Source organism: Notamacropus eugenii, chromosome 2 (assembly GCF_028372415.1).
Source record: "Notamacropus eugenii isolate mMacEug1 chromosome 2, mMacEug1.pri_v2, whole genome shotgun sequence".
Lineage (NCBI taxonomy): Eukaryota > Metazoa > Chordata > Mammalia > Diprotodontia > Macropodidae > Notamacropus > Notamacropus eugenii.
Window position 1 is genome coordinate 115001465 of NC_092873.1, and position 21084 is coordinate 115022548.

At 34.5% G+C, this 21084-nt stretch overlaps 1 protein-coding gene across 3 annotated transcripts in view; it reads right to left on the reverse strand.

Annotated features, from left to right (window-relative positions):
- The window catches only part of LOC140526297 (cysteine-rich secretory protein 3-like), a 56900-nt gene that overhangs the window by 18469 nt on the left and 17347 nt on the right, over positions 1-21084 (reverse strand). For 2 of the 3 annotated variants that reach the window (XM_072642424.1, XM_072642422.1), the window contains exons 2-5: positions 15878-15913; positions 7985-8052; positions 5194-5310; positions 3223-3310 (exon numbers count right to left, since the gene is read on the reverse strand). In XM_072642424.1, coding sequence (XP_072498525.1) covers positions 3223-3310; positions 5194-5310; positions 7985-8050 — 271 coding nt within the window. In that variant the 5' untranslated portion in view covers positions 8051-8052; positions 15878-15913. The remainder of the gene's footprint in view (positions 1-3222; positions 3311-5193; positions 5311-7984; positions 8053-15877; positions 15914-21084) is intronic. The other variant, XM_072642423.1, reaches the window with a different exon arrangement.

Below are 21084 nucleotides of genomic sequence, written 5' to 3' on the forward strand. Positions count from 1 at the left end.
GCTGGGATAATATGAAAGCATTCTTGAAGAAATTCAGTTTAGACCATTATATCAAGTGATAAACAGAAATAACCCAAAACTGAACATATGACAATATAAAAGATAATTTCATATAAGAACATAGAGGAGAAGTAAAGAAGATAATTTTCACAATTATTGCCAAAGGAAGAATGGTTGGACAAACATTGGATGAAAACTATCTCAGAAAAATTAAAGGAATAATTTTTTTGCATAAAATTGAACATTTTCATCACAAACAAAATAAATACTATTATAATTAGAAAGGTTATAGTTCACTGTAAAAAAAAAACCCAGCAAATCCATAGCCCCCCAAAAAGAAATTTGCCACAATTTTTTAAAGTAAAATTCTTATATATACAAGATATGTAAGAAGATGATACACACATACAGCAACAGAAGCTTTTCTCCCCTAAGTAACTACCCAAAACATATAAATGGACAGTTGTCAAAGTAAATATAAACTATCAAAAAGCATAAGGAAAACACCAAGTGATCCATAATAATAGCAATGCATTTAAAAAAGATATAAATTCCCACATCATCTTTTGAAGATAACAAAAACATATCAAGAAGGAAAATTATAACAGAGGAAATGGGAGGAGAAACATATACCATTGTACTCTTCATGTTGTGATCAGGTCCAGTTGTTCTGGAAAGAAATTTGTAATTATACCTAAGAAGCCTCTGAAACTTTCTATAACTTTGGTTCCCATATTAGCACTGTATCTCAAAGAGGTCAAAAAGACAAGAAAAGAACCTATGTATTCCCATATTTGTGTCCACATTTTTGTAGCAAAGAATGGTAAATCAAAATTGTCAAATATTGAACAAAGTATGATATATTAATGCTTACTAAAGATGTTGATGTGTAAAAAATGTGACAAGGAAGTAAAAATCTGAGAGATTTGGTGATTAACTTAAGGCAACAGCTAAAAGATACATACAGCACTGATGTAAATTCTGTAGGTTCTCTGATTCCAAATTCAATGCTTTCTCCACTACATTGCATTGTAATGTTTTAATGTTCATGTGTTGTTTTTTTATACTGTGTTTTTGATTTGATTCTAAGGTTTCTTAGAGAAATACCAGAATGCCTGCTAGCTCACAGCGCACTTTGCCTGTGGTGCAAACTATATTAGATTGTTGTTTATGTCACTGAAGATTGAGGAGTAGAAGAGTGGCTTGACCATATATGTGTGTGTGTGTGTGTGTGTGTGTGTGTGTGTGTATATATATAATATATATTATATATATCTTTGGCAGCAAATGAAAGACATATTGAAAAGATTTGAAGGAGATATAGAAGGCATTCCTGTTAGTAGACTATTGATATATTTCACTTAGCAGAAATGAAATCCCGTTACTGAGATAGTACCTTTCAGAATTAAGAGGGAAGGACAAATAAATTTGATGTTGTATAAATTCAAAGCAGTGGGACATCATAAATATTTGAATCTAAGATGTGAATAAGGAGAAGTGACATAATCCTAAAGTTATGAAGGTAAGGGATAAAGATGAATCACAGAGTCTTAGAAATAATGAAGTCATCAGAATATTTACTTTGAATGACAATGTCAAAGAGATGGAAAAAATGCAGGTTTGAATCTGAGAATGGATCATGAAAACTCCAGATGTTGGCAGTGGAAAAAGACATGTTGAAGTCTCGTACGGTTACATTCATATTTGGCTGAACTGAAGTGGATAGAATTTCTTGGACTCAAGGAGGTTAGGGTCCTGAGAAATAACTTCAACTTCAAAAATCTGTGACTTTGTTGAGAAGAGTTCTATTTCCACTATCTTGGCTCATAATAATCTCCCAGCCCAATGATTTATGGGCCATCCTTGAGAGTTGCTGTGGTCAAAAAAGGGAAAAAATCCACCCTGCAGTCACCCTGATTAAAGCTGGAAACAAAACAAAAAAGTTGTCTAATGTATAACCTTCATGTACTTGACTCCTCTGGATATAATCTATACTCCAGTTCCACTAGCCTACTTTTGTTCCTCTCACACTTCTCATTTCTTCATTTAATGTCATTTCTTCACTCCATGCCTTTACGTTGACTATCTCTAATGCTTAGAACTCTCTCCCTCCTCTCCTCTGCCTTTTATCTTTCCCAGCTGCAGTTGACTCAACTTGAACTTGCCCTTATGCAGCAGGACTGCAGTTCTTCTAGAGTAAGTTATTTTTTAGTGAAATCTTCTGAATATTGAAATGGGGGGAAGGATGACTTAAGGCATGGAATAGTCCTAAGGAAAACAAATCCTAAAGATGCTTGAAAATATGCTTTTTCTGAGGTAATAAATCTTGGGAATGTGAGGAGATGCCCTTCAGCTGGAGAATGACTGACCAAATTATGGTATATAAATGTAATGGTGTATTATTGTGGGTGAAGGGGGTATTTTCAAAGAAGTCTAGGAAGACTTATGTAATGCAAAGTGAGGTGAACAGGAGCAGGAGAACAACTTGCATAAACACAATAATATATAAATAAACAAATTTGAATGAAATAAAAATTTTGAGTAATGTGATGACAATCAATAATTTCAGAAGAATAATGATGAGATATGCTGCCAACTTTCTTATAGAAAGTTCAGTGACTCAGAGTACAGAATAAGAATATGTGTGTGCATATATATGTATATATGTATGTATGCATGTATGTGTATAAGTATATACATATATACATACATGGTAAATTTGTTGTTTTCCTTCTCGGGGGTAAGAGACAATAGATTTTTACTGATTGTGTGTGTATGTGTAATTTGTGTGTGCATATCTTATCTATCCATATATATATACATATATGTATGCATATATTCACATTAAATATATGCATATATTTATGTGTGTATACATTTGGTGTGTGTGTGTGTGTGTGTGTGTGTATGTGTGTGTGTGTGTGTAGCTATAAGAGACCCTGGAGAAGTTCAAATCCATCTATTTTTAGAAATGAGGAAATTGAGACCAAAGAAGTTAAGTAACTTGACCAAGAATACACAGAAGATAACTGGTTAAACTCAGTTCAAAGCCAGGTACTCTGATGGCAAATCCAGTAGTATAATATCTAAGTAGATATTATAATCTGCAGGGAAGAGGCTGCCACATCAGTGAGGTCACAAATGTTTCAAGGTATCACATCATAAATTCGGTCACCAAGTCATAAATTTCCCCTTCATTAAAATTGTTTTTTTTTTACTTACCATGTGTTCTGTTTTGTGATTTACTGTGTTCTAAAACACAATGCTCTGCCCATGCCTGGGCTGTTTTTTGTGCTTCTTTGCTCCATTGCTTAAAGAGAAAGAAAAGTGTATACACATCTCAATTAAAAATAAAGTCCAGATTTTGATTCAATCCACTTCAAACATTTATAATTATCTGTTATGATGAGAGAATTGTTTTAGTTCAGGTATCATGTAAGGACACAAAAATTAAATTAGGTACTATATCCACCTTCATGGAGATTATTATAATGTACTGGAGGGAAAAGATGCAAAAAGGGCATATTATGTGTTCAACATTCAAATATTCAACAATGATGATGTTTGTATGACATTTTATATGATATATTTTATATATCATATATAATTTGTGTGACTATTTACAAGGAACTTTCCTCATAATAATCTTGTGAGTCAAAAGGTATTAATTTTATTTTTTTAAATATTTCTGAGAGGTTAGTAGAATTTTTAAGTTTATACAGCTAGAAAATGTTAGAACCAAGATTCAAGTTCACTTCTCTTAAAAAAAAAAACACAAGTAGGTTATAATTATAGAATGAAAAGGCAATGCAGCATAAGAAAGCTAGCTTTGGAATCAGGAAGACCTTTACTCTTGTCTCTGACATTTAGCTGTATGACCATGGTGTATCATTTAAGGTCTCTTAGTTCCAGATAATTTTCTAAGAGGGAAAGAATAAAATACGTGTTTACTAAGCACCAACACTGGCCTAGGGGCTTAAGTCATATCATCTTATTTGAGACAACAAAACAGAGAAGTAGATGTTAGTATTATCACCACTTTACACTTGAGGAAATTGAAAAAGACAGAGGTTGTTACTTATACGTGATTGACATATAATCACATAAGTGTTTGAGGCCAAATTTGAACTGAGATCTAATGGACTCTGGGTCCAGATCTCCAACCATTGTGCCATCTAGTTGAATCTAACCTTTCCCATCAAGTGAGAATCTCATTTCTACTGGCCTCAGTGGTTTCCATCACCTATTCTTTCTTGGCATGAAAAAATGCCCTACACATGATGTGAAGTTCAATAAGGCAAGAGCACTGCACCAGAGCTGAGAAGGACTAGCTTTTAATTCCATCTTGATCTAATATTATTTTCTAGACTTGTTCTGCTGGTATTGATGGAAATAAAGAAATTAACTGAAGACAAATGTAACAGGGTTTAATGATTAACTATCCTCCACCACACTTAGCCCTTTTGTAGTCAATCAGATGCTTGATGTGTGGTGACATGAGGTAACCATGGAACAGCAGGGAGAAGCCTGAGTGTGGTTGGCACAATACCCTGTGTCGCAACTTTATTTCAACACATTTTAAATTTTATGTTTAAATTGTATTGACTTGAATTGAATTGTTAGAAGACTTTGGGTTTTGCAACTTCATAGCTTTGTGATCTGTGGCAGATTACCTAGCCTCTCCAAAACTTTTCTCCTCTTCTATATAGTGGAGAGGTGGGGGAAAGGTTAATAATTCCTGTCCTACTTCACAGTGTTATTCTAAGAACCACTTCAAAGTCACTTGGAAAACTAGAACATGCCATATAAATGACACCTCTTTCATGATCTCATTTTCCCCTAGAAACCTTCCTCCTTGGACTCCACAAAGAATTTGAACTTTTATCATATATTTTTGATGTGTTCTATTACAATTATCTGTGTTTGTGTTGTCCCCCTCCTACAGCCTAAATTCCGTTAGAGAAAGGGTTGTATATTCTCTCAGCTTTCCATTGCTCGTAGATCTCCTAGCACAGATACTTAATATTTCTGTTGGAATGATATAGAAGGTATATCATTACATGTATTATATAGTAAAATAAAAATATAGCTATTGCTGACAATATAATTAATTCTTAACCAAGATATCACTATTGCAAGCTACCTCTTCTGATCCACGTTCAATTCCCCTCTCCTCCCATGATTGAAATTTACCATCTTTAGCATGTTGGTGGCAGGCGGGGAGGCTTGTGCTCGCAGGGCATTATGCTTGTCCACGATTTCACGCTGGACTTTTTCAAGATTAGTTGATAAAGATTGAAAGGGTACACTCTATGGAAAAAAAAATAAGAAAAGACATCTCACCAATGTTAATCCTCAAAACCGAATAGCCTTTCCAATCTGATTCATTAAAATATTTTAAGAAGTTATTTTATTAAGTTATAAAATGTCATTAACAGCACAGGTTTATTTTATTCTCTGTCAGAGAAAACTTATAAAATAGGAAAATACTATTTAAAACTCCAAGATATCATTATCTAATGTTATTAGCCCAAAGATAGGCTAAGCAGATACAAAATAGAATCATAACATCCTTCACCTAGAAGAAATATCTTTATTTCATGTAAAAAATCTCCTAAGTCATAGATAGGCTTAGTTGAAATAAATTCATAAAAATAAATATCTACCATATTATTAGCATCTTTCACTATTTGGGTTGTTCACTGGAATATTTAAGATAAGTTTCCACCATTTCTGCTTACAGTATGCATGCTTGACCTGTACTGCAACTTACTTTCAATCTAGGGTTTTATCAAGTTCAAGGGCTAATATTAATTAGCAAGTAAAAAATATATATTACAAATTCATGGAAAAAAGCAGCATGGAATAATGGAAGGAGATCAGCCCTTATGAAACAGGATTATGGGGGTTGAAGCCTTGCTTCTGACATTTAATGCTGTGTGACCTTGACTAATCAATTTATACTTTTGAAGACTGATGTGCAAAGCAGGAGCTCACCTGAATTGATAGAAGGATTTCCTCCAAGGTGTTTTCAATACAAATGGAATTACAGGTCTGGTCTCTTTGCCTATGATGTTATGTTGGCATAATGGTTTAAAACCATTAAATTCTAAAGGATAAATATAAGTGACATTTCTTTCTGTCATTCATGGGACATTATCCCAGGCTAGAACATGGTTGATTCTATGTACCTGTCTGTCCTAACCTAAGAATATAAACTCCACTGATGAAATAGATGCTTATTTGGCACCAGTCACCATTCTGTCTCCCAAGTAAGATATGTAAAGCTCTATTTCATAAAAAGACCATCCATAAGTCAGGAGAGGTAGAAAAAATTGTGCAAGGAGAGCTCCTGGACATTAGGGAAGGTATAGGGGTAATAAAGAATATGTAGGGAGATTGGGTTTTATAGCAGAATTCTTTTTTTCTAGAGTAACAGAAATTATTCTGGCACTGGGATTGTCTTTATTCTCATCCATTTAATGTTATTAGAAATGGTAGAAAAGTATCAATATTCAGAATCATATACTTCATTTTAGTGATCTTATTTGCTCATCTCCCTTAGTCTTATCATTATTCCCAAGGCAATGATAATTTACTATATGCAACTAAGTCCCTATTAGTAGAAATAATAATCCTGTGCAGTGATCTCATTACTCAATATATTCATTATATTTACATTGGTCTGTAACTAATGATATTTTTTATAATTAAAACTTCAAGTAATACTATATATATATATATATATATATATATAAAAAACTATTTCAAGATATTTGCTGCTCACACTAATCAAGCCTAGCTATATCTCAAACTGATCTCATTTGGAATCATTGAATATATAGGATATTGAAAATGATACAATATATTGAATACAAAATATCTGAGGTAATTATAAGATGTTAGTATCCTAATATACTTGCTAGCTGTGTGAGCCTAGGAAAATAGCCTCTGGCAGCCTTGGTTTTCTCATCTGTGTAATAGGAATAATGACTGCATCTGGATCCCGGGGTTGTTGTGAAGTTAAAATTATATAGATACATATATGTGTGTGTGTGTGTGTGTGTGTGTGTGTGTGTGTACATGAATATGTATATTTGTATATATGTATATAATACATATGATTTGCTGTTGAATCATTTCACTATATGTGACCCCATTCAGGATTTTCATTGGCAAAGATGCAGGAGTAGTTTGTCCTTTCCTTCTCTAGCTCATTTTACATATGAGAATACTGAGTTAAGTGATTTGCCTAGGGCCACATAGTTAGCATTTGAAGCTGGATTTGAACTCATAAAGACCTATCTTCCTGATCACAAATCCAGTGCTCTATCCACTGTGACACCTAACTGCCAGTTATTTGTAAAGTGCTTTGAAAACCTTACTGTGCTCTATAAATGTTAATTATAAGCAATTTCTTCTGGCCCTGGACTAACCTAGTCCCTACGACCCAGAACTGAGAATGGAAGGTGAGAAAAGCATCGTGACAAGTGAATGAACGAGTCATTTATTTAGTGTGTATTAGTGTGTATGAAATTATTAGTGTGTATGAAAAGCACAGATCAGGTGGTGGTGATACAGATATAAATCATCTTTACATTTGTAGGTATTTGTCTGGAAGACAAGACCAATACCATTGACACTGACTCCAATCAATGATCTTCACCTGCAGTCATTCAAACAATAGCTTGGTGAAAAAGAGACTTAGGGAATTAGAGAGGATAAAAGTAGAATATAAGTATGAAATAATTGAGAAGAGGTATGGAAGGATAATGAAAGGAATCATTTACATCTAACTTTGTCTATCCATAAAATCATAAGAATCCCTGTTCTATGGATTAATGTCTTGCACATAAAGTGGTCTTCGGAATGAAAGCTTAGGGTATATATTATTTAGAAGTGCTATTTCTTGGAAGGCTCACTTAGCCAGGGTATGGGAAAATTCCTAGCATGACTGAGAGAAGTTATTGAACCATAGTCATACCTGTGCATCACCACAAGATGGGAGCAGTATGGCAGTTAAGGAGAGCAACACAGGTAGTAAAATCATTGCTGAAAAATAAAAAATAAAAACATGTAAAATTCTGTCCTTGCCACAAGTCCCCACATCATCATCATCATCACCATTATACTCATAGTTGTCATCGTCAGTATCATCATCATCATCACCACCACCAGCACAAAATTTAGTAGTGGCAACTGATTCTAACATGGTTACCTCAGTGTCTTCAGCTATAAAAAGGAAAATGGAAATGAAAATATTTTCACCTCCCACCTCACATAACTTGCACTAAAATTGTGAAAAAGGGCTTGTTAAAGAGTGAAATATTAGAGAACTGTGAGCTATTATTTCAAGAATGCTATCTGTTTTTTTTTTGAAAACATGATTACAACATGTACCAACTCATGACATAAAGCGTTCATTGTATTGATTACTTGGCATGTCAAGTGGGCCAGTGATTCCTTTTATTGATCCTAGACTCACCTGGAACAAGCTCATTATAGTTCCCTTGCATTCTAATGTTCCAATATTTAGTGAAATTATACATCCCCTTCTTTGATCGTTTTCTCTTTCCACTTTTGTTACCAGTACTGAATAATTTTAATATTTTCAATGTATCTTTAAATGGCATCATTCCATCCTATTCTCCTTGCCATAGACACATGAACGCACAGAGAAAAAGACAGATAAACACATAACAATAATTATAGTTCACACAAACCTACACACACTCACAGAAAGCATTCTCCAGATTTTTTCTATCTTATTTGAGCTATGGTGACCAACCTGCATGATACACAGCTTTCCAAATACAAACACACCGTGGTCTTATACAAGGGTATGGTAATTTTAAGAATATAGTTTCTAATTTTGTAGTACATGGTGTCTAACATTTGCTGATGCCTAGAATTGCTGTAGCATCTGGGGATTAGGTAGCAAGTTAGGTGGTTAATAGTGGCGTTTAAAAGAGAGTTAGTTCAATGGAAAGTGGAATTACAGATTTGGAGAACTAGAAGAGAGGAAAAAAAGGGGATTCTATACAGGGAAAAGCATGAAGGAAAGGTTTTGGGGAGGGAACTGGGAAGACATATTTGCTGGCTTGACTGGAACTGAGGGTCCTTTTAAAGGAATGAATTTAGTTAGTGTTTGAATTCTTAAGGAGGAATGAGGGGAATAGATGACCATATTGTCTCTTCCACATCTGAGATTTTATAATTCTGTGACCAGGAAGGCCTTGATAACCAGAGAGGGGATTTGATATAGTAGGAAAGAGGGGGCTACTGGATATTTTGAATAAAAGAGTTATACTGAAGTAGACACAAAATGGCTTTTAGCTAAGGACTTCATAAGGGTGATTCACTGTCAATATAAAGGTTTGATTATATGACCGAAATAGAAACAGATTCCTAAAGGCCACATATTGCTTTAAAAAATACAAATGAACATATCTGTGTTGCATTTTTGTTTATTTTTATTAAACATTTCCCAATTGCATTTTATTCTGACCACACTAGGGAGTTTTGCAAGCTGTTTGTGACATTCATAGTGACTAAGCAAGTAGTTTGATGCCTCTACCATGTCTCCCTTATGTGTTTGAACCTGTAAATTACTTTTTTTTAATTCAAGAAATACAATTTAATAAATACTTACTAAATATTGTGTGAAGAGGATTTTACTACTCCCTAAAAGATGCAAAGGAGACACAAGATGTATCTTCTTGGAGCCACTATTCCAATAGAGACTCTTTACTCCATTTACAAATGTCATCTTTGGAAGCCAACTATACTGATATTTTCTCCCACCACCTCTGTCCCTCCTTTCTCACTACCAACAAAGGGAATGAAGGTATTAGGGTTGTGTTCCTTCCCTCAAGTTAGATAGAGTGTTGTATAGCGCTGCTTCCATCAGACACAGTGCCCTCTCCTGGTATCCTGTCTCACAACCTCTATTCCGTAGTTCTCTGACCTAGCACCAGTGGTTCAGAGCTTTGCAGCTTTGATGCTACAAGGTTGCCCACCCTGTCTCCAGTCTCTGATGGTGTAACAAGGATTTTTGTCCGTATCTAACCTCTGCTGGTACAACAGAGTTGTCTAACCTGGTATCAGTAAGTTAGACATTTGCATGCTGGAGCTACAGGCTTTTGGCTCCTCACAGATTTCTGCTTCTAAGGGGTTCTGACTGCATGGCTGCCTGTTGGAGCCAGGGTAAATTTCTGCAGTTGTAGAACTTTGATTTCCACAGCCCTGTAAAGAGGGAGGGAGCATTGTATTTTGGGATGAGTTATGTCGTAAATGTGGGGTTTTCCCTTGGATCTGCCAAGTGCAGCCTTGCTGCTGATAACATGAGAAATGGGGAGAGAATGTGCTTGGTGAGCTTAGGGTCTGTAAGTGTTAGCTCACTTTTTAAACTTTCTTTTGGATTCTTAATATCCTAGGCGAAGTAGAATGCTGAAGTTGCTTTATTTTTAGTATATAATTTCTATTTTGGAAAGATTTAAGAGGTTATGGGGATAAAAAAAAGTCTAGTCCTCCAGCTTATTGCTCACGTGACAAGGAAGAGCCCTGCATTTATTTTTTACTTTTATAATTCAGGAGCTCTTTACCTGGGCTCCATATTAAAAAAAAGCAATAGCTATTTTAACATGGTTGATTTCCTTTTTGATCCTATTTATTTCATTTATATATTGAAATACAATTCTAAACAGTGGTCTATAGGGTTCCCCAAATTTCCAAAAGGTTTCATGACACAAAAGTGTTAGGAACTCTTTTTTTTATGTCTATCATAGTGGATTATGCTTCATATATATAATATATATACATATACACACATACATACACAAACATATCAATAAATTTTCCTCCTCCCCATTCGCTACTGAAGTGAAATATTTTGTCATATTTATTCAAAGAAGATGAGAAGAGAGATGCCTTAAAATAGGATCCTTGAAGATTTATTGTCCAAGAATTTGGAATTCCTCCCCAACGATCCCCATTGCTCTTATGAGATTCTTGCTGCTTTTTAAAAAGTGTTTTTGCTATTTCCTGTTCAATACATTCATCTTATGCTTGTTGAGACAATGAAATAAGCTGGAAAGAGCTCTGATCCTATACTAGGTATCCTTGAGTTTGAGCCAGGGAAAAATTAAATGTTTTACCCTTCAGTTTCTTCATCTAAAATTCAGATAATAGTGCTTGTGTAACTTGAGCCCCAAACCCAGGAGTATGAGTCTCTCTCCTCATTGGAGAAGATCAAAATTAAGTGTCTAAATGATTATCCCAGTGTATTTTTGCTTTTTATCTCCCACTTCCAATGGTAGTTCAAACTACCATTCCATTTCCCATTCTTTGGGAACAAAATTCTGCTTGAAAGTTCTTTTTCACTCCCTAGCCTCAGAAGAGGAAGAGGGAACACTCACACACATTACTTTCCTTTGACTTATGTAATTATTTAATTTTCTGCTTTAATGTAATTCAAATGAAGTCCTGCATAGCATTAAACTGAACTGTGCATTCGAAGGTCAGTATTAGATGGAGGTAGACAAGCAGCTAAAGCTTGTGATGTTAACTAGGAAGTATCTGCCACCCATAGTGTGCTACGCTGAATGAGAAAAAAATTCCTTTTCTTATGGAAATAAAAGCTATGAGGAAGAAAATCCTTAATTCAATAAGACTGAGCAGGCTGCACAGAATCTTCCAGGCTAGTATCTTTACCTTAATTCAATAGACTGAATCATGTTGTCCCTTACATGTCAGAATCACCAACAAAAGTGAATGGGAGCTTTGTTCACCAAAGGGCATTTCAACCCTGTCTTTTTGTTTATTTTACATCAGAAAATACTTAGCCAGGGGTGGATTGGGAATGTAGATCCATAACTGATTATTTTTCTACAAAATTTAGGGAATGCTAACTAAGAACTAACATTTTACCACTTTATAATTATTTTTGGAATTTGAGTTTTTGCTATTTTATTAACAGCAATAACTAGTATTTATGTAATTCCTTAAGGTTTAAAAAACTCTCTCTCCGAACATATATATGTATATATACATATATATACATATATATATGCATGTGTGTATGTATGTATTTATGTGTACATATGTATGTGTGTGTATGCATATGTATATATGTGTGTATATATCCATATGAAAGACGCACTATATCAAAGCAGAATATATAATCTCTGAAATGGGATTGAGGAGATCTGGGCTGTAGACCTGACTATAATTTTGGACAATTTACCTATTCTCTCCAGGCCTCATTTTTTCTTCTGTGAAAGAATCATAATTGTATGACCTCTGAGGCCTCTTGTGAATTGTTATTCTGTAATGTCTATGTGAAAGAAAAGAGAAGCAGAAAAAACTATGAAATAAGAAAAAGGGCAGGAGGAAGTATGTAGGAAAAAGGAGGGAAATAATGAAAATATATTGAAAAATATTGGGATATAAATGAAATCCTCAAATACTGACATTGATACTGACCAACCCTCTTGGCTTCCCACTTCCTCCCATGTCATAACCAAACCCTTAATCCTAAAAAGATAAGGCAATGAAAAGAAATTCTGTTCCTGTCCTTGACTTTTTCCAGTTTCAGGGCATTTTATGTCACTTAATATCTTTGACTTTTAGTTTCCTTATCTATAAAATAGTGATGATAATGTAATACTTGATCTATTATTTCATAGGATTATTATAGGAGCAACACCTTGTACTTTTTGAGGTCTTATGTAAATGTGAGCCATTATAATCATTACATTAATGAACATGAGCTATTAAGTAATTACATTTGATAAAAATAGCAATGTTTAGTAGTTTATACACGTGTGTATTGATTATGTTTAATGTAAAATAATTTTATTTATTAACATTATTACTCAATTGATTAAATAAAAAAATATAGCTTATTATTCATGTTCCTACATAATACTAATTAACCTACATAATTTTATATCCTTCTTCAAACAGCCCAACATCTAATACCCTCTATTTGAGCCAGTCTATTCTCATCATTTCACTACTGACAAATCTTACTGCTTCTATATTCGTAACATCTCACAACAGATGATAAAGTAATATCAATACTCTCTCTTTTTATAGATATATATTTATATATATAATATGCACACCAATACTAAATATAGATGTATATATATATACATGTATGGGTTTTTTGTGTATATATACACACACAAGCACCAAACAGCATAGCACCCAAATTTTAAAGGAAAAGTTAAATTTATAGGAGCAAAGAGAAAATAAACCTGTACTACTGAGGAACCTCAATTTTCCCCTCTCAGAATTAGATAAAACTAACCACAGAATATACAAGAAATAACTTAAGGAGATGAATAAAATCTTAGAAAAGTTAAATATTAGAGACTTCTAGAGAAAACTGAATATTTTTCTCAGCTATACTTGGCACCTTCACAAAAACTGATTATATATAGGACATAAAAACCTTCCAACCAAATGAAGAAAAGCATAAAAATTAAATACATCATTTTCAGACTAAATTGAAATAAAAATTGCATTCAATAATGTGCCCAGGAAGCATAGATTAAAAATTAACTGGAAACTTATTTAATCCTAACCAATGAGTATGTCAAAGAACAAATCACAGAACTAATCAATAATTTCCTTAAAGATAATGACAACAATAAGACAACATGCAAAAATTTCTAGGATGCCACCAAAGCAATACTTCTGGGAAATTTTTTGTCTCTAAATGTGTACAGCAATAAAAGAGAAAAAAGAAGAAATCAGTAAATTGGGCATGCAACAACAAAAACCAGAACAAGAACAAAATAAAATATTTAGATGAAGGTGAAGTTCAATCATTGACTCCCAACTTCAACACCCCATCATTTCTCATCACCATTCCAAATACTCTTCTTTGCATATCTCTTTTATATGAGAAAATTTTCCTCATTCTTCCTTTTCCTTCCCTCTTCTCTCTAAGTATCCCTCTTTCTTAGCCATATGATTTTCCACTTTAAATCATTCTAATAGAACAGACTCACTCCCTCACACTGTATCTATGTAGAATCCTTATAATTGCTCTAATAATGATAAAATTCCTAGAAGCTATTTTCTAAGTATGTGTCATCTTCCCATATAGGGAAATTTAACCTTATTAAATCTCTTATGATTTCTCTTTCACATTTACCTTTTTAAGTTTCTCTTGAATCTTGTCTGTAAAAATTAAATTTTCTATTTGGCCCTGGTCTTTTCATCAGAAATGACTGAAAGTCCTCTATTCAGTGAATGTTCATTTTTCCACCTTAAAGAATTATGCTTAATTTTGCTAAGTTATTCTTGGTTGTGACCCTAGCACTTTTGCCTTCTGGAATATCATATTATCAGTCCTTTACTCCTTCTGGGTTAGTTGTTTTACTGTTAAGATATTTCATATTTTCTTCTATTTTTTCATTCTTTTTCCTCTTTTTTATTGTTTCTTGATGTCTCAGCATCATTAGCTTACACTTTTCCAATTCTAATTTACCTAATTTTTATCTGGTGATGATTCAAATATAATCTCTAGGTTTTTTTTTTTTTAGCAAAACTGCAGGGTATAAACAAACCCACATACATCATAAGCATTTCTATATTCTACCAACAAAATCCAGCAAGAAGAGATAGAAAGAGAAATTGCATGTAAAATAGCCAGAGACAATTTAAGATACTTGGGAGTCTACCTACCAGGAAAAACTCAGGAATTAAATGAAGACGATTACAAAACATTTTTAACAGAAATACATACATAAAAATTGGAAAAACATTATGCTCATGTGCAAACTGAGTCAATATAATATAAAATATATAATATTTATATATATATTATATATAATATGAAATTACAGCTTTACTAAAGGTTATTTACTTATTCAGTGCTATACCAATGAAACTACCAAGCAATTTTTAATAGAGCTAGGAAAAATATTAGCATTCATCTGGAAGAAAAAAATTAAAAAATATTAAGGCAATCAATAAAAAAAGTGTAAAGAAAGGCAACCTGATAGCAACACATTTCGTTTTATAAAAATGGTAATCATCAAAGCAATCTGATACTAGCAAAAGAAATAAAATGGTGGTTTAGTAGAATAGATTAAGTACACCATGCACTATAGTAAATGACCAGAATAATTTGCTATTTGATAAATCCAAAGTGCCAAGTTGTGGGGGTAAGTACTCATCATTTGACAAAGATTGCTAGGAAAACTGGAAAGCAGTTGGGAAGAAACTAGGCATAGACTCACATCTCACACCGTATACCAAGATAAATAAAAATGGATTAATGATTTAGATATTAAGGGTGTTATCATATGTATACTAAAGGAGCATGCAAAAATGTATGTCAGATTTGTGGATAACTGAAGAGTTTGTAACCAAAAAAGAGAAAGAGGGTATCACAGGAAGTAAAATAAATAGATTTGAATGCCTGAAATAAAATTTTGTAGGCAAAATTAGAAGGGAAAGAGGAAATTGGGGTAGAAAATTTACATTGTTTTTCTGATAAAGGCCTCAATTCTCAAATACGTGGGGAACTGAAACAAATTCATAAAAAATATGAGCCATTCCCCAATTGATAAATGGTCAAAGAATATAAACAGGCAACTTCAAAAGAAGAAATCAAAGATATCAGTATTCACAAGAAAATGCTCCAGATCACTATTGATTAAAGACATGCAAATTAAAACACTTCTAACACCTAACATCTGTGTGGTTGACTAATAAGACAGAAAAGGGAAATAACAAATGTCAGAGGGGATATGTGAAAATTGGGACACTAGAAGCACTATTGGTGGAGTTGTGAACTGATCCAAACATTCTGGAGAGCAATTTGGAACTATGTACAGAGTTATAAAACTGAGCATACCTTTTGACCCAGCAATGCCACTACTAGATCTGTATCCTGAAGAAATCAAAGAAAAGAGAAAAACACTTACACATCACAAATATATATTTTAACAGCTCTTATTTTGTAGTTGCAAAGAATCAGAAATTGATGGTATGTCCACCAATTGGTAAATGGCTGAACAAGTTGTATTATATGAATGTGGTAGAATACTATTGTGCTATAAGAAATGAACACAATAGTGTCAGAAAAACCTCAGATGAGATTTCTGCATCCAGAAACCAAGATGACAGAGTCAGATGTAAGTCTCTCTCACCCTCCATTATTGACCTCTGAAAGCCCAAAAAATGTTATCCCAGAAAAAAACCCTGGAACAGCTGAACCAGCAGAGAGATAGTGTGTAGCAGGCTTGTAGCTCAGGAAACTTGGTGGATTAATGAGAAAGGCCTTTCTAGCTCTGGGTAAAGGGGAGCAGTATAGGACAAAAGGCATCCCAGCATTCCAAGGGCAAGCCCACCTCAGCAAACCAGGGGGATATCCTGAGCCCCAGGGAGGTGGAATAGGCAATTGCCAACACCAGGACCCCAGGAGAACACCAGGCAGTTAAACTGTAGACATCAGATTCAAAAAATCTTCTTCAGTAGCCAAATCTGGTGCCTTAGCACAACTCCAGGAAGCACAGCTCCAGGAGGTACTTTCAGGCTGGCAGACACCCTGTAGCAGCCAAATATTCAAATGCAAAGCCCAGGTGAGAAGGTGTCCTCCAGGGGTCAGATTCCCCCTACCTGAGATCTCCAGTGTTACTGACCCCATCTCAGCACCAGGTAACCTGCCAGACCCCCTACGGTCTTCAGCTGCCAGCACCATTTGCCCTAGCACACAAAGCCAGTGACCAGGTCCCAGGCTCCCAGCACAAGACTCTTGGGTCAGTACCACCTATGCTCCAGCAGGAGAGCTCAACTTTAAAACCCTGAAAATAGGCAAACACCATGACCAAAAATCAGAAACAGACAATGACTAGATTCCTTATTATAGGGAAAGCAAAGATCAAGTCACAAATTCATAAGAGGGCAACATTGTCAATATACCCACATCCAAAACGTCAAACGAGAGCATGAAATGGTCTCAAGCCCAAAAAGCCTTCTTGAAAGAGCTCATGAAGGATTTTAAAAGTAAAAAATGAGAGGCAGTAGAAAAACTGGGAAAACAAAAGAAATAGTAAATATCTTGGAAAAGAAAGGACAAAAATTAACTGTAGAAAATGAGTCTTTAAAAATATAGTTGGACAAATAGGGGGGAAAAAAGTACACTAAACAAACCAAGTCTTTGGGGCAGAGCCAAGATGGCAGAGTAAAAGTAGGGACTTGATTGAGTTCTTCTCTAAACTTCTCCAAATACCTGTAAAAATGATTCTAAACAAATTCTAGAGAAGTAGAACCCACAAAATGACAGAGTGAACCAACTTTCCAGCCCAAGACAACTTGGAAGGTCAACAGGAAAGGTCTATTGCATGAGTCTGAGAGAAGAGTATAGTCCATCATGGGTCACAGTGGTACAGATGTCCCACTTACACCCCCTAACCCCCCCCAGCAAACCTGGATCAAGTCTCAGGGAAATGAATGGCTGGAAGCTATGGTAGTTTCCAGACTAGTCAGCCCACAAAGTCAAAAACAACTTAGAAGGTCAATAGAAAAGGTCAGTTGGACCTGAGTGAGAGAAGAGCATGGTCTGGCCCCAGCTCTGGAGGTAGCAGCAGCAGCAGAGGCTGCTTCCAGAGCTCTTAGCCCACAGACTGTGGGGGGATCAAGTGACTGATCAGAGGGGGATTTCAGGGGTCTCTTTGCTGGTACTAAGGCAGGGTTCTCTTGCGTTGCCCAGTCTTGAATCTGGGCCTTAGTCCTGGGTGGTGGTCCTGGTGTGAGGAGGAGCACTGGCATGGTATCTTCCTCACAGTTCCAAAGCAGAAAAGAGGGCTGCTGGTCACTAAGAAACCAAAGAATAGGCCATGAAAGGAGTAAAAACATCTCCTTTGATCATAACACTTTGGAAGAACTGGAAATTTATAGGGCCCTAGAAGTATCTCTGAAAACAGCTACAGAAAACCCCTGACGTTTGGGATGGTACACCGTCTACATTGGACATAGTCCTACCTTAACAAAAAAATTTAAAAGTCAAATAATTTGCTGGGAAAATGAAAAAATAGCAGAAAAACAAACTGACACTATAAAATCTTACTTTGGTGAGAAAGAAGATCAAAACATACAACCAGAGGAAGACAACAAAGTCAAAACTCCTATATCCAGAATCTCCAAGAAAATGTATGGATTGGTCACAGGCCACAGAAGAGCTCAAAAATGATTTTGAAAATCAAGTAAGAGGAGTAGAGGAAAAATTGAGAAGAGAAATGAGAATAATGGAAGAAAATCATGAAAAATGAGTCAATAACTTGCTAAAGGAGACCCCCCCCCAAAATACTGAAAAAAATAACACCTCAAAATACAGACTAACCTAAGTGTCAAAAGAGGTACAAAAAGGCAATAAGGAGAAGAATACCCTAAAAAGCAGAATTGGCTAAATGAACAAGGAGTTCCAAAAACTCACTGAAGAAAATAATTCCCTTAAAATTAGACTTGAGTAAATGGAAGTTAATGACTTTATGAGGAAAAAAGAAACAAAAGAAAACTAACAAAATGAAAAGAAAAGATTGAAGACAATGTGAAATATCTTATTAGAAAAGCAACAGACCTGGAAAACTGATCCAAGAGAGTTCATTTAAAAAGTATTGGACTACCTGAAAGCCATGATAAAAAAAATAGCCTAGACATTATCAAGGAATTATCAAGAAATTATCAAGGAAAACTGCCCTGATATTCTAGAAAAAAAGGGTAAAAGCAGAAACTGAAAGATTCTACCAATCACTTCTTAAAAGAGATCACAAAATGAAAACTCCCAGGAATATAATAGCCAAATTCATGAGTTCCCAGATCAAGGAGAAAATATTGCAAACAGCCAAAAAGAAACAAATCAAGTATTATGGAGTCACAATAAGGATAACACAAAATTTCTACCTTAAGGGATCAGAAGGGTTGAAATATGATATTCCAGAGGGCAAAGAAGCTAGGATTAAAATCAAGAATCACCTACCCAGAAAAGCTAAGTATAATCCTTCAGAAGGAAAAAAATGGATATTCATTCATATGGGGGACTTTCAAGCTTCCTTGATGAAAATATCATCGTAGTCATGTTATGAAAGAAAACACAGACCCTCCAAAAATTAAAATAAAAAATAAGTCAAAAAAGTATGTTTTTATTTTCATTCAGACTCTATAAGTTCTTTCTCTGAAAGTGGGTAATATTTCTCAACCCAGAACTGTCTCAGGTCATGGTATTGCTAAAAATAGATGTCATTCTTACTGATCATTGTGCAATAATGTAACTACTGTGTACACTATTCTTCTAGTCCTGCTCAGTTCACTTTGCATTAGTTCATGCCTTTCCAGACATTTCTGAAATCATACTGCTCATCATTTCTTAAAGGACAACAATATTCCATCACAATCATATACCAAAACTTATTTAGCACTTTTTCAACTGATGTGCATCCCCTCAATTTCCAACTCTTTGCAACCAGTAAAAGAGTTTCCACAAATATTTTTTTTTGCAAATATAGGTCAATTCCCTTTTTAAAAAAATCTCTTTGGAATACAGATCTAGCAATGGGACTTTTGTTTCAAAGTATATGCATGATTTTATAATCCTTTGGGCATATTTGCAAACCCCAGTATTGTTGCATCAGTTCACAACTGAACAGTGCATTAGCGCGTCAGTTTTTCCACATGCCCTTCAATATTTGTCATTTCTCTTTTCTATAATATTAACCAAATTGAGAGAAGTGAAGTGGTATTTCAGATTTGTCTTAATTTGTGTTTTATACTCAATTGTGATTTAGAGCCTTTTAAAAATATGACTACAGATAGCTTTGATTCACTTACCTGACAAAAATTGTTTTAATTTGCATTTCTCTAATTAATGTCATTTTCATGTCTGTGCATAGTTTTGATTTTTTGATCTGATAAGTTCATTTTCATATTTTTTTGGTCATTTATCTATTGGGTAATGAATTGTATCCTTGTAAATGTGACTCGGGTCTCTATATAACATAACTCTTTTAAAAGACACTAACTGGATAAAACGATTCATTGAAAATTAGAACTGGGCAAGTAGAAACTAATGACTCTAGAGGCTTCAAGAATCAGTCAAACAAAATCTAAAGAATGAAAAAATAGAAACAAATGTAAAATATCATATTGGAAAAACAACTGACTTGGAAAATAGACCCAGGAGAGAAAGTCTAAGAGTTATTGGTATACCAGAAAGCCAGGATGAAAAAAAAAGAACCTAGACAGTATCTTCCAAGAAATCATCAGGGAAAACTGCCCTGAGGTCCTAGATCCAGAGGGCAAAATAAGCATCAAAAGAATCCAGTGATCACTTCCTGAAAGAGATTCCAAATTGGAAATGCCAAGGAATATTGTTGCCAAATTCCAGAATTATTAGCTCAAGAAGAAAATGTTGCAAGCAGCTAGAAAGAACCAATTCAAATATTGAGGAACTATAGTCAAGATCACACAGGACCTTGAAGCTTCTACTTTAAAATATTTGAGAGATTTTTAATGTGATATTCTGTAAGGCAATGTGTCCAGTGAGCTTGGACTACAATAAAGAATCAATTGCCCAGCAAAACTGAGCACAATCTTTGAGGCAAGGAGATGGGCATTCAATGAAATAAGGAATTTCTAGACCTTCCTGAAGAAAAGGTCAGAGTTCAATAGAAAATTTTATCTTCAAATATAAGGTTCAAGAGAGGCATAAAGAGATAAATGAAAAAAAAGAAAAAGTGTGTTATTCAATGTGGGCAAACTGTTTACATCCTAATGTGGGAGGATAATACTTGCTAATCTTGAGAATTGTATATTTATTACAACATTTTAAAGGGATATACATAGAAAGTGTGAGTATAAATTAACTGATGTAATGATAAAAATCAAATTAAGGGACGTGAAGGGAGAGGAGGAAAGGAGGAGATAGAAAAAGGTTAATTATATCACATGAAGAAGCACAAAAACATATCACAGTAGAGGTAAAGAAGGGAGGGGATGAACATTGTTTGAGCTTTACTCTCACTGGATTTGGTTCAAGGAGGGAATAACATTCTTAGTTAAGTATGG